The sequence below is a fragment of the Hippoglossus hippoglossus genome, chromosome 2, assembly GCF_009819705.1.
Source record: "Hippoglossus hippoglossus isolate fHipHip1 chromosome 2, fHipHip1.pri, whole genome shotgun sequence".
Lineage (NCBI taxonomy): Eukaryota > Metazoa > Chordata > Actinopteri > Pleuronectiformes > Pleuronectidae > Hippoglossus > Hippoglossus hippoglossus.
The window spans coordinates 1,701,111-1,715,851 of NC_047152.1; the positions used below are offsets into that span (position 1 = coordinate 1,701,111).

Consider the following 14,741-nt stretch of genomic DNA (forward strand, 5'->3'; position numbering starts at 1 on the left):
CCAAACAAACGTAGGCAGCATGTGCACACACTGGGTCGAGAACCGTAAAACACGACACGCTTCCATTCAGAGTCTGCAGGAATCCTGCAGACGATCTGAAACCCCCCGTGACCTTTGCCCTGCTGGGTTAATGGGCTGTAGCAGCTGGGTTTTCCATTAAAAAAGAGAGTCTTGGGGGTGAGGGGTGTGATTTGAGTGCATGCGGTAGCTTCTGACACCCCCGTTCTAACTTTACAATCTTTTCACATCTGTGTTTGACTGGTGAAGGTTTGGAGTCGAGCCAGAGGCTTGTAGCTTCATGGATACAAATGATGCAGTGAGGGTACGGCCGTCTTGGCACTGATCTAATGTGTGTCAATAAAACTCATTACCACCATTAAGCAATGAGGTGGGGTGGGGTGATCCTGCCAGGTTTTATGCATCAACCCCATTTGTAATCTTGGCTGTAAATGCAAGGGAGCTGTGTGAAGAATCAATTCGTGAAAGGGGCGAGGGGGGGATGGGGCCACTGTTTCATTTAATAAATTATAATGAAATTAAAACATTAAATGACCATTCATCCTTGTACAGTAGCTATTATAGAGGCATTAAAAGTACGAGAGAGACCAACAAAGAGTGAGTGTGTGTGCGTCTCAGAGTGAGGAACCAGAGAGGCTGCATGCTGCACTGACATCACCACAGCTGTGCTGAGTGGGCTCATACAAAACGCCCACACATGGCTCACATCCGACAGCGGCGCACATCAAACATTAGCCCGGAGTGGCAATCTTTGCAGAGTGCTCATTGGTTCATTTCAACTCTCTCCTCCGTGTAAATCAAAGAGTGGAAGTTAGGTTAGATTTTTAACATCCATGCTGGCCATGAGCCGAATTTACTCCGAGCTCTGCGGTTTTTTTTCCCCTCTCTCCTAAACAGGGCCAGGACACATCTGTAGCTGCAGACTCAACATCACCAGTACTGCTCTCCTGAGAGCAACTATCTTTGCTTAAAGCAGCATTTTGCTCTTTAGCTGTGGCCAGCAGCTAGTATAATTCACTCGGTTAGTCTGTCCTTAACATTTGGGGGGAGAAATGTTTGTGCAGCTGTGAGATACAGGAAAATGGTTTGTAAGAGTTCATCAGGTTTGGAAACTACTGGTGCTGCTCGCCTCTAATACCAAGTCAGGTAAATCGCATCTCATCTGGTTTTGCCACAAGGTAAATTATCATCAGTAGCATAAGCTGCTTTCTGACATGCACTGAAGTCTGGACATTTTCCTGAAACTTTCCAGAGGGGCCGTATGTTAAAAAACGCAAATTTCCGCCACCCCTTGCTCGGATATTTTACAGAAATGTTCCTGCCAACTGCTTGGAAAATGTCTGGAATATGTCCGAGTAAGCCCATGTGAGAATACAATAAGAAAACTTCAGGAAAATTCGCAGCGCGCAAGTGAACGCGTTGATGACGTTTCTAACACGCGACGGATGTGAAACTGGAAGAATAGAAATATCTCAGGATAAAAAAGAGGAGCCATTCATGTAGGAGACGCAGATGATGTCAAATTGGAACGACAAGGAAAATTTCTGTTCTCTAAAAACCCCACTGCATTTACTTTACACAATATCATATCATTTATAATAATAGTGAATCCTGATCAGTGTGTTTTGTGCAAAGCTGTGTTTACATCTATGTCTGTGAATTGTTCAATGTGTCTTATATTGTTTTGACCTATTGTGACAACTCAAGCATCTGATCTGAATCTAATGCCTCTGTATACACACAGTTAACGGTGGTCGTTTAATGAGGTTTTACAGATGTACGTGCTGTGAGAGCAGACGAATTCAGTCGATGAAAGAGATTTTAACAGACTGACTCCAGGATAAGTACTGTTTGCCCTACTGCCCAAACTGTGCAAACTGCAAAGCTGTTAATTTAACAAGTTCAGCAAAGTTCACTTCAGTTCGACCACGGCCTTTGAATGTCTAAGCAACAATAATCCAGAGCACTTCCTTATGCAAATGAGGGGAAACAACCCTTTGAATATTAGTGGGGGACATTAGCATTCACGTTGCAAACTGAAATATAGAGCAAAGATGCCCTCCGGAGTTTCTAAAGCTTTGGCAGTAAATCCTCTCCCATACATAAATCAGAAGAGGGTCCAGGTTTTGTAGAGTCTGGCCTTGTAGTCTGAAAGGAAGTTTCAACTTTACACCATCCATTCACAACTATTGATCCGCTGTGTGTGGGAAGCTGAAAGCAGGAGAACCGTACATGGAGGGGAAGGTTAAAATGTAGACAGAGTAATATATTGCACAGGCTGGGCAATGTAAAGAAAAGCAGTCTACGCTATATATATTAGAGACACAACGTGACATTAAAGATACTTCACTATCAAACCAAATGACCTGATAAGACTTTACAACGGTACATTTTGAGGGAGGCAAACGTGGCTCTCGGCATCTTCCTTTAGAAAACAGATGGGAATCTGACACGTTTAATAATGTGATACTTTGGTGATCCCAGCAGGAATTCAGTGGTCCTGCTTCAGGACACTACAGCTCAGTGGATGCTTGCCAAGCTGGGGGCTTGAACCCTGGGTGTTTCCAGCTGAACATTCTCTGCAGCCCATTTACATACAGGGGGGAACTAAATATTAGAAAGATCCGAAAATACAAAGTACACCTAAATCACGACAGAGATGAAGTAACACCTTTGACACAATTTCTGCAGAGAGTGAGCATAATAAAGCTGCACAAAGGCTGCAGGGGTGAACCTAATAAAAAGGTACATCAGTGAAAACATTTCCCACATCTTGCTTCTTTAATGTGCTGATGTGTGACTCGCCTCCGTTCTTTATTCATTGTAAATTTAATATTTAAGAAAACTCCAGGCTACACTACCTTGAAAACGTCTTTATTATTATTAGCATAGCACGGCCATATTAAACCTAAACTCTGATGCCTCAACATGAAACACTTAAGAGTTTGGGTTTAATATGACCCTGCCATGATAATAAAGGCGTTTTACTTCTCGAAAAGGCGAGTGCCATGAAGTTTTCTTGGATTTTTCTATGTCTACATGTTTCCCGTGCAAAGAGCACCTCAAACAAAACAGGAAGTGCTCCTAAACAAACATTTGGTAAATTTAAGATGATGTTAAAGTTTTGTATGGTTGGTTTATTTCCTAGTGTTTTACTGTGGGACACATTGATCAATCGCAAAACAAAATAACAGACAAATTATTGTAAATAATCGTTAATTGCAGGCCTAAAATATACAGATTACAAAACCAGAATAATAGCCCTCACATTAGCATCTGAAAATTACTTTTTACTGAAAATTACTTTTAATACACACATACCGTAGACTTTAGATCACCTGACAAATCAGTCACCATGATGAGGGCTACATACTCTAAACTCTACCAATTCATAAATATAGAAATATTCTAATAATTTTAGGTGCAATATCAGTTCTGTGCAATAACAAAGATGTTACCACTTTCCTATTAGTCTGGTATTGACTGGTTGTGGATTTTGTCTTGTTCAGTAGCTAGTTAAAACTGCAAAAATAAAAAAAAGTGACAGCTACATTTTATATTCCCCGCGAGCACTTTGGGTTTCCGTTAGGGGAGACACTATCATTAGACGTCTATAAAACAATCAATGAAATTTAAATTTTAAATGTTGTCCAAGGAATTTAATTATCTAACCCAAAATAAGCCAGAGGACTGATCACTTCATTGGTTTAGAGCAAGTTGCACATCCCAATATCCTTCGCTCTAATGAGCACCCGAGGGCTGATATAAAGAGCCCTGTCTCCAATAGCGCTTCTCAACAACCTAAGTCCTATTCAAACAGAATCCCTCCTGACAGAAATGGATTAAATTGCTTCGGTGCTTTGCCAACACTTCAACTAAAGCTGAAATCTCAAAAACAGGCCTGTGGTTAGCACATTATGTTCGAATCACATCATCGTCACTATGTAAACTACAGGGTCTGCACAGCCCAACGCCCGTTCAATAGCGTTAATCCAGCCAGAAGTTGAATTGACACCTGACGTGATGTTTTTGACTTATTGTGCTGTGGTTTCTGGAAGCACACTAAGTTCCCTGCGCTGCAAGCAACACAAAAGCACATCTTTTTGTGGAAAAATAATGAGAGGAAGGCGGCAGTGCTGAAACAAGAGGATCCCGGTGGGTGAGGAGCCTCTGTTGGCACTTCTGTGTGTGCCGTAAACACAACCGGAGCTTATAATATCACAGAAACCGGTTACATCTTGGAAAAGCTAATCAAGACGAGAAAAATACCATCAAAAGGAGAAAGTCAGGTCATATTAAATCCATAACTTCTTTATGGATAACTTACGAACCGTCTTTCAGTAGAGATCGCCCGAATCATGGCTCCCTTTACAATCCTAGTTTCAAAATAGATGATTACTGAGCAGTGAAGTGGCCCCCCCAGCGCTCTCAATCCCACCCAGCCAGACTGCTCCTCTCCGACACAAGCCGATCAGGGACAATAATAGACGACTTCTCTGAACAACAATAGAAGACTGATGGAGGGGCAGGCCGGATAATAGGGTTTATGTACAAGTTTGAGAGGCGCTGGGGTTAAAGGTCAACGACAGACACACACGTCTACAACGGCACAGACGTCTTCAAATAATGACACACAAATCACTGGGACAAATCTCACCTTTTATGACAGGGGGGTAATTACTACAAAAATCATAGGGATGAGTTAATTGCGGTCACTAATGATTAATAGAGCCTGACAAATATCAGTTGGCTGATAATAACGGCAGATAAGAGCCTTTCATATACATATATATGATATGAGCCAATATAAAACTAGTTTTTATAGAACAGATAATGCATTTATACATATTACATAAAATATTTTTTATTTTCTATACATTTCAAGTTCTATATATTTGGTTTTATTTATAGTTATTTATAAAAAACTATAAGTTAATGGTTAAACTGTAAAATATCGAGCTTCAGTTACATTTCTTTCTAAACAGCAGCACCGAGATCATAAAATAATGTGACACAAATCACTGTAGACTGTACAGACTGCAGTAGGGATTGGTTTGTTTGTAGCTCTGCATTTGTTTCAATGTTAATTCAAGTTTGGGGTACTTGGTTGTATTTGTTTTTTTAATTCAATTATTTATTGTTAAAATGATGGTTAAGCTGTAAAATATCAAGCCTCAATTACATTTCCTTGCCATAATGGTTTGATAATGACACCTCCTGGAATAATTCCAGGACAAATTGTTTTTGATAAATATAATTAGCTGATAAATCGATCTATTTCAGTCGGGCTTTAATGATTCTAGTAATTTTTCCTTTTTGCGCCCTGATAAGACTCTGTCTAATTCAAATTCGCCAGTTGTAACAACCAATTCAATCAGAATCGAAAAATAATTTACAGAATTTCTTTCAAGGTGGAGAAACATAAACTAAAGAGGTATTAAAAGCCCGGAAGAGGCCTTTACTAACATCAGATCATCAAGCAACTTAAAGCAATAAATAGACAAATTTTTATCCTGCCTTCACACATTTTGTGTAAATCTGGTTGTCTTCTGATACAAAACATACTTTGGCTAAAATGTAGGAGAAGGTATATCCCCTAACCAGAAACTACAATAATAGAATATGGTTTTCTGTTGGCTCCCTGTGGCCATAGAACATTTTATATTTGAATGAATTATCATCCTCGGGTTTTGCTGTTTGTCATGTTGTCCACTACCTACAGTGGTGCGACAGTAAAACATGAGGTTAAAAACAAAGTGGGAGAGTGCTGCAGCCAGTGTCTGCTGGCATTATTTATATCCTTAGCCTCGGGGCCATCCCATTCCCAGCTCCACTTGTCTCCATTGATCTGCCTCAGCCTCCCTCCAACCTCAGGACTGAGGAAAAATGACCCCCCCGTCCCCCCAGCACTCCCCCCTTTCTTCCTACAACACATCCCAAGACACCAGGTCTCAACACACTTGATCCATCAACTGCAGTTTCACAAAAGAACTGGCAGGATGAGAGGGATTTTCCGGGATTTTCGGTGACATAAATGTGGCATCTTGCTCTTCTTTACGAGAGCTTAAGATACGCTCGGGCCCAGACTACTGCTCACTCATGTATTACTCTTCTACTGACTTGTCTGGACTGTGTAACCACACCTACAGTGCTGCACTAGCTTGGATATATTTACCTCTACAACTGTGGTGCTCCATGCAGGATACACAGGATGTACCATGCAATTAACATAGACAAAATACAAGATGTGGATGATGACATGGCTGCACATGCGTCTGACAGCTAACTCTAAAGAAAAGTTCCATGTTATTTTGGCCATGCCAATCATCAATCATGCACAACATTTGGTGGATGCAAAGACAATATTTCCACATTAACAGTGATTTGTGCCGTCACTGACGTGTCTAGTCTGGCTCCTTGTATCCGTTGCTGGGACTTCAAGGTAGTGGTCCTGGACCAGCCATCTATTAGTAACCAAGGCAACAGGAAGTCTCGGGATAAAGAACAGGGCCTGGGGGTCTAGAGAGAGCGGGCCTCTTTGCCCTACAACAAACTTAATGGATGCTCAGGTCTGCAATAAGAGAAGTGTGCAGGGGGGAGGGGACTGACGGGTAGCCCGGGACTCTGATGGGCCTGTCAGCCTTCCTGTCTCACTTTCTAGGAGGCATGGAGGAGCCATGTCTGACCACACAGCAGAAACATGCATACTGAGGCGGTCTTCAGTATTATTGGCATCTTGTACCTTTACATCTTGTGGTTTACGCGTGCCCCTGCAGGTGTGCTGCTGCAAATGAAAACACAACTACCTCACATCGTCAAAAAGGGCTTCATCTTATCTGACAGCCTCACAGAGTGTTTGGACCAGGTCTGAATCTGTATGCAGGTATGGCTACTGTCACACAGGAGGATTAGAGGGGAAATCCAGTGTGCAAATCACTGTACTCGTGCATATGCTTCCTCCACTGCAAAAACTGATCATGCATGACCTCACCAACAGCAACAAATAGCAAAATATTGTAGAAATACTGCAAAAACTGTGATCAGGTAAGATCATGTCTGATATGCAATGCAACAGTCCTGCAAATTCACTTTCCTGCACGGAGGTCATGAAAACACGAAATCATGGGTTTTCTATTACCCATGATTTCCATGTACGGTTAAATTGCACTTTTGAGGAGTAACCTGGCCTCACCCACCCAGTGAACTTTCCCCTTGAAGAACCTGCGGGCCTACGCGCCACAGCCGCCACATTGAGCATGGCCCCTGCAGCTGTGTTGTGTGTGTGGCGAAGGGTGGAGGGGAATAATGTAAACACACAAAATAGCCAAATAAACACAACAAGCACAAGTGTGCATGCATGTGTTGGCAGTACTTACTTCCCAATCACCTCGCACAGCTCGTAGACATCCTCGAACAACACGTCGTCGTCCGCCATGGTCATGCAGGTAAAGGAGGATGCTCTCCTCGGGAGGTTTGGGGGGAATCAATAATAACGTGTTTCTCCTGCTGAACGGTGATGCCGCTGCACACTGCTGGGAATTCAAACCCCCTCCTCCTCCAAAATGTCAGTGTCAGGGAAATAAACCACCCGAGAGCCGCCGAGGAGTCCAAGTTACCCAGCTAGCAGCATTAGCTCGCGTCCGAGGCTGTCACTCCCGCGGCCCCACCTTCTCCCGAGCTATCCTCCCGGTAGCCCTGGCTAGCCAGCGAGCTAGCTTACACAGCATCCACGGAGCCGAGCCCAGGGCGTGGAGATGTCCTCGCTCGTTTGCAACGGAAAAACAGTCCGCTTTGCATGCCTTGCTGCCGGGTAGTGCCAGGTGCGAAACCCCCGCGGTAACATCCACGGGCACGAGGCAGAGACGCTCCCCTTCTTCAACCGCAAGCTAACGGGGGCTCTGGAAAATGGTCGGCTAGCCTGGTTAGCAGTCGATGGAATCACCGGTCGGTTCTCGCCGCGTACACCCAGTCGTCTCAGCGATGGCTTATCCCAGAGAAAACGCGATGTGGCCGGGGCGCAGTGTGCTTCGGCTTCCCGAGCCCGAGTGGGAGAGCTCCGCGCTCATGTCGACGACGGTGTCCGCTGCACGCACCGTCCGTGCTGGGTAATTCTACAGTGCTCCAGCGCAGCCTTCCCTCCGCTCACCGCCGCTCCGGTTCCCGTGCTGTGGCGCTCGGATGCTGGCTGGCTTCGACTGGCTGCCCCCCCCCGAGTTCCACCAGCGCCAGGCCCCGCCTTCTGTCGTCCAGGAAACTGGTGCAGCCGGAGCCAAAATGGCGCCCCCCCCTCTCGTTACGGCAACACCGCCCCGAGCCAAGATGTCGTCCTGCGTGGCGTCAGATTTAGGCGCAGTTTCCTAATCTCCTCCAACGATTGCATCCAGCGTGCCCCGCGCATGCGCGCAGCGTCCACAGCCCATCACCTTACGTCAGCCTTTCCCCTGCTTATCTCCATCCTTTCAACATGCAGTTTCATTCCTCTCTGAATATATCACCTCCGTCAGTAATAAGTTAGTCCCAGTATTCTGCCTGTCAGCCACGCCAGCAACACACATTTTACTGCATTTCATCTCACACAGAATATAAATGTGCAAAATTGCAACATGCAGTGATTCCCGAATTCCCATGGGTCGTTAGGGAGGTTCCCTCAGCAGAATGAGGGGCAGCTGAGGGTCCATATAATGGGATAATGATACAGATGGGATTGTTATGATGATCAACTTTAATCACTGCGTGATTTATAAAAAACAATCTGAAGCATTTATTCCACAATTTAAGCAAAGCCCCCCGGAGGCATTAGATTTGATAAGTGTGCAGTTTTACTTTGAGTTGCTTTATCTCCATGTTATGTATCTGCAGGTGCAGGATTCCTGCAGGTGCATGGACGCAGGTGGAGTTTCCTCAGGTGTGGGAGGATGAACCCTGAGATGTGTTGATGACGCCACCTAGAGGTGATGAAAGGAATCATACACCTCCCACCATGCACAGCGGGAGCACCGAGTGAGAGGTGTAGAATAAGATAAAATAAGATTACAAACAAATAGATGTGATGTGGCAGTGGGAGTCACACACCGCCACATTTTGGACATCCTGGTTCTGTAACCAGTGCTTCTGTACCCTAACATACAATTATCACTCAATATAATTTCATAAAGTGAAATAAAGTATCTGTTTATTTTGCCACAAACACACTATGAAATTAATTTTACCACTAATAAAATATCAAAAATGTGTTGCTAGAATAACATTGAGTGGGATAAAATTACATTTTTAAGATGATGATTTAATGAAAACTGAAATTTATATTTCAAGTATGTGTGACACCATTAACTTTGACACAGCAGCGCAAACTGGTAGCAGCACAAGGGGGTCATGTAATAAGAATTCAAAGAAGAATAGCAACAGAATTTAAAATATATAATAGAAGAATAGAATGTTTATTGAAATGTACGCTGTTATATAAATGTGAAATATAAAATGTGATGTAATGTAATTGTGCTGTTTTTTTTATGGCTTTGTGCATTCTGATTGCTGACGACACAATGTTTGAAGGTTTGACTTATCAGTGTCAGAATATACTTCTAAAAGATCCTACCTATTCATTATTCCAAGGTCAAATAAACATAAACACTTCATAATGAGGACGATTTTTTTCTCTCAGGTGAAGGGACGAACTAAAGAGAAGAACTAACCGAAACAAAGTTTGAGCTGAGAGACAGAAAATAAATAAACGTTCTCTCAGGCAGAAAGTTGAACTTGCAGATGGTGATAAACAAAGACATCTGGTGCCACTAGAGTGTGCTGTTCTCAAATGGCACCCTCTGCAGTTTCCATGGCGCTGCATCCCTTCTGTTCGTCATCTGAGAGCCTCCCCCATTGGTTGAAGCCCACTCCAGCAGGTACCAATACCACGATTGGCTGTTGATGTGGTCATCATAGTGTATGTATGGCAGTGCATGTGCTGTTGAACAAGCCTTCCGTGCAAATATGCTTGCAAAAACATACAGATGCATACACACATAAGTAGTAAGAAAGAATAAATATGGAAGTAGTACGGTGAGACGAGGAGGAGGTGAGACAGAGAGAAGAAAAGAGTAGAAATGAAATGAGGGAAACACCATACATGGGGAGGAATGGGAAAGTGCACAGTTTCCATGGTAACTGGGAGGGGAACTGTTTTGTGGTTCCATGTAGAATCTGCAGTTTGGGAAACATGTGCACACACCGATACAAACTTGTCTTGTTTTCTTAGGAGGATGCGTTGAACTGCAGTTAAGTAAATTATAAGGTATATTAATTCCCCACAGACGGAAATTTAACTATGACCGCAAATCATCTACAGTATTTTACCCTAACTAAATTCTAACCCTAAACTGTAATGTTTGTTTTGGATTAGGTTTGTTGTCCCCAAATAACATTACTAGATTACCTAGGATGTTTCCTTTAATGCCAATAAACTGTTCTAGTCTCTGTAGTAAACAATGAAGATCCATAGTGTCGAATGCTGCACTGAGATCTAACAGGATGAGGACAGACCCTTGATCTGAAGCTATTAGAACGTCATTTGTGACTTTTACCAAGGCTGTCTCTGTGAATTCCCAGGAATAATTCATGAATCTTTATGCAAAAACAATCAGGCATATTTAGGGGACTGGTAAGAAGCCCTAGAGTAATTATCTCTGCCAAGGTTGTTATGGTTTCTCCCCTGTTTGTTTGCTCCTGGGTTAGTTGATTGGTTTGTTAATTTCTCACAAAGATTGAGCTTAATTCACCATTAACTAAGTCCCATATGGTCTAGCGGTAAGGATTCCTGGTTTTCACCCAGGTGGCCCGGGTTTGACTCCCGGTATGGGAACTTGCATGTGTCTTTGCAGATGAAAAGAAAGCTATGTATACAAACTTCTGTAAAGGGAGTGAGGAACTCTTAGAAGCTCCATACAGATACAGTTCATATCAGTAAAATGGAAGACTTTTGTTTGGACCACAAAAGAACACATTACATTAGGACAAAAGTTTAAAGCCAAGTGTTTTTGACATTGTCACAGAATTCCCAGGAATAATTCATGGGTCTTGATGCAAGAAAAATCTGACATATTTAAGGGACTAACATGAAGGAGGCAGGATGTTTGACCTATATTGCAGGCAGCCACCAGGTGGTGATTGAAACACTTTGGCTTCACTTTTAGGGAGCTGTCATTTCTTCCAATTAACAAGGTTTAAGTGAAATAAAATTACTCGATCTGTCCCTTGATCGAAATCCACACCAATTTTTTAAGGATTCTTCCCTGACCCACCAGTAGAGTGATATCCTCTGCCAAGGAGGTTATGGTTTCTCCCTTGTCTGTTTGCTCATGTTTGTTGATTGGTTTGTTCATTTCTCAAAAAGATTGAGCAAAATTCACTCAAGGAAAGTCCCATATGGTCTAGCGGTAAGGATTCCTGGTTTTCACCCAGGTGGCCCGGGTTCGACTCCCGGTATGGGATCTTATATTTGTCTTTGCAGATGAAAAGAAAGCTATGCATACCAACTTCTGTAAAGGGAATGAAGAACTGCTTCAGAGCTCCATAAAAATGCTGGTGAGATAGTTCAGCCAGCCAATTTGAGCTGTGCCAATCATGTGACATACCTCATTCTCCACAGCCATCAATAATACACACCCACCAGAGAGAAATGTCCCATCATCCCCTTTGCTAGCACTGCTGCTGCAGTATTGCTACCAGTTGCTCCACCACCCCAGCATCCACCTGTAGGCTCCAACGGGCGGTTACAAGTATTTGCTCATCACTCCCTTCATTCCTGTGTAACCATATGGGGGAGTGATTAAGTTGGAGCCTAGACACTAAACCTGTTCTAATGCTGCAATAAATGTTTGAACGTGAGTGGTCTGACTGAAATACAGTTCATATCAGTAAAATGGAAGACTTTTGTTTGGACCACAAAAGAACACATTACATTAGGACAAAAGTTTCAAGCCAAGTGTTTTTGGCATTGTCACAGAATTCCCAGGAATAATTCATGGATCTTGATGCAAGAACAATCTGGCATATTTAAGGGACTAACATGAAGGAGGCAGGATTTTCGACCTATATTGCAGGCCGCCACCAGGTGGTGATTGAAACAAGTTGGCTTCACTTTTAGGAAGCTGTCATTTCTTCCAATTAACAAGGTTTAAGTGAAATAAAATGACTGGATCTGTCCCTTGATCGAAATCCACACCAACATTTTAAGGATTCTTCCCTGATCCGCACCAGTAGAGTAATATCCTCTGCCAATGGTTTCTCCCTTGTCTGTTTGCTCATGGGTTTGTTGATTGGTTTGTTCATTTCTCAGAAAGATTGAGCAAAATTCACCTTACACCAAGTCCCATATGGTCTAGCGGTAAGGATTCCTGGTTTTCACCCAGGTGGCCTGGGTTCGACTCCCGGTATGGGAACATATATCTGTCTTTGCAGATGAAAAGAAAGCTATGCATGTAAAGGGAATGAAGAACTACTTTAGAGCTCCATACAGATACAGTTCATATCAATAAAATGGAAGACTTCTGTTTGGACCACAAAAGAACACATTACGTTAGGACAAAAGTTTAAACACACATGTTTTTGACATTGTCACAGAATTCCCAAAATAATTCATGGATCTTGATGCAAGAACAATCTGGCATATTTAAGGGACCAACACGAAGGAGGCAGGATTTTTGACCTATATTGCAGGCAGCCACCAGGTGGTGATTGAAACACGCTGGCTTCACTTTTAGGGAGCTGTCATTTCTTCCAATTAACAAGGAAATGCACACCAACATTTTAAGGATTCTTCCCTGATCCGCACCAGTAGAGTAATATCCTCTGCCAATAATTTCTCCCTTGTCTGTTTGTTGATTGGTTTGTTCATTTCTCACAAAGATTGAGCAAAATTCTCTCAAGGAAAGTCCCATATGGTCTAGCGGTAAGGATTCCTGGTTTTCACCCAGGTGGCCCGGGTTCGACTCCTGGTATGGGAAAGTAATGTGTGTTTGCAGATGACATGTAAATGCTGTATTTAAACTTTGATGGATTGGAGAAGTACTACAGCAAATTACAGTGCAATTCAGTAAAATGGAAGAATTGAAATACTTCACATGACTTGATGCAAAAATGATGCAAAGCAATTAAGGTACTGCTATCTATAAGTGTCATAATTCAGTTCAGCTTGATTGAGTTTAAGGGGACTATTGGGCCCTGGGGTAGGTATATACATTTTGTCTGGTTTGTCTATGCCTGTTTGAGAGTGTATGTTTATTGTAGTTATTGCTGTGTTTATTTAAGCTTTTTATATGTATGCCTATAAAAGCCCATTCAAATTATAACTAAAATTAGTTTTGGCTGACCCTCTGTGTTATATATTACCTCTGCCATCGGGGGTTTATGCTTTCTTCTCCCCTTTTTAAACTGGGACCTTTTTTGCAATTTTGATTTCTGTTGTGTTATGTATGTTTTCTAAACACACCAGCAGAAAGAATGGAGATATCATACTCAGAGACATGGCACAGGTTTTAGTAATCTTTGTGCCAAAAAATAAAATTCTGCCTTAATTTAATCTGGGACAGGTCACTTTTATTAGTCTTAAAAATAAGACAGACACTCGTCTGTGCTTTTTGGATCATCTCTGCTCTAGAGAACTGATATGTGCTAGTTAACTAACCAATCAGTTTAAACAGAAAGGTACAGACTGTATTTACAATAATCTCCTGTCTGACAACTGCATACACTATGCTACATCTCTTTAGTTTATCGTTTTTTAACTTCAGAAAGTCCCTAAATGCATATTTTTACCCATTTACAGAAATTAAATGACTGTCCCAGATTACCCAAAGTATGTCGTCCCACATTATCAATCAGATTTGATGAAGTGCTTGAAAAAACCCCAACTAAAACACATGTAAACACCTTAATGCATATTTTGTTGCTTGAATACATCACAAACTAAATTTGATAACAATTAGAAACATGGTAATATTCATGACTGAGTGTGCAAAATTTGATGTTGATGCAAATAAAAATCTGGTGGAGTTAAATAAGGTTTCAGAAGGGGGCTGTTTGGCCTTGAAGGATGTTTGCACCCTCTGAGAACTAGTTAGGCACTCCAGAATTCAAATTCTTGTTAAAAATATATTGGAACTGGGATTTATACTGTAAATTGTAAGTAAGAATTTTAACACTCTGGTGGAAAGTATTCGATTTTTCCTTATGACCATGTAGTATGGAAAACAATTCATGGATAATAATGAACAAATCTTCCCAGATTAATGGTGATTGTGAGAACACTGAGCTTTTTTGCCACAGGGAGGCACCATAGACAAGTAGGAGCCAGAATTCATTCCTGCCAAAAGCGATCAGGAAGCTGAAAGCACAATAGTGTTTTGTAGTCTTCCTCTGTATTGTTTTTTGTAAATACAGTCTGTTCTGCCATTACCTGTGTGTTTTATGTCAAATATAACTTTACACAAACACGAACTAACCAACTAATTAGGGTCAAGAGCCTCAAAACATTCTGTTGTGGTTTATTTTGTTTGCTGCTCCACTCATCATGCAGGTGAGATGCTAGTTGCAGTCTCTCCCTTATGGAAGGCTGTACTTACAATCGTTTTTTGGACAAATACTGCAATTGGCCTTGTAATCTCAATTTATGGAAGGTGAGCATAAATAATAATGTGGAGAAAATAACTTAACTCCAACATTTTTCCCAT

General features: G+C 42.1%; 1 protein-coding gene and 4 non-coding genes across 18 annotated transcripts in view; 4 read left to right on the top strand and 1 right to left on the bottom strand.

Annotated features, from left to right (window-relative positions):
• The window catches only part of LOC117772531 (peripheral plasma membrane protein CASK), a 54,669-nt gene extending 46,440 nt beyond the window's left edge, over positions 1 to 8,229 (bottom strand). For all 14 annotated transcript variants that reach the window (XM_034603840.1, XM_034603776.1, XM_034603832.1 and 11 more), the window contains exon 1: positions 7,395 to 8,229. In XM_034603840.1, coding sequence (XP_034459731.1) covers positions 7,395 to 7,459 — 65 coding nt within the window. In that variant the 5' untranslated portion in view covers positions 7,460 to 8,229. The remainder of the gene's footprint in view (positions 1 to 7,394) is intronic.
• A 2,572-nt stretch (positions 8,230 to 10,801) lies between these two features.
• trnae-uuc lies at positions 10,802 to 10,873 on the top strand. Its single transcript has one exon. It is a non-coding gene; the product is annotated as a tRNA-Glu (tRNA).
• Positions 10,874 to 11,430: 557 nt separating this feature from the next.
• trnae-uuc lies at positions 11,431 to 11,502 on the top strand. Its single transcript has one exon. It is a non-coding gene; the product is annotated as a tRNA-Glu (tRNA).
• An 878-nt stretch (positions 11,503 to 12,380) lies between these two features.
• trnae-uuc lies at positions 12,381 to 12,452 on the top strand. Its single transcript has one exon. It is a non-coding gene; the product is annotated as a tRNA-Glu (tRNA).
• Positions 12,453 to 12,944: 492 nt separating this feature from the next.
• trnae-uuc lies at positions 12,945 to 13,016 on the top strand. The gene has a single exon. It is a non-coding gene; the product is annotated as a tRNA-Glu (tRNA).
• The last annotated feature ends 1,725 nt before the right edge of the window (positions 13,017 to 14,741 follow it).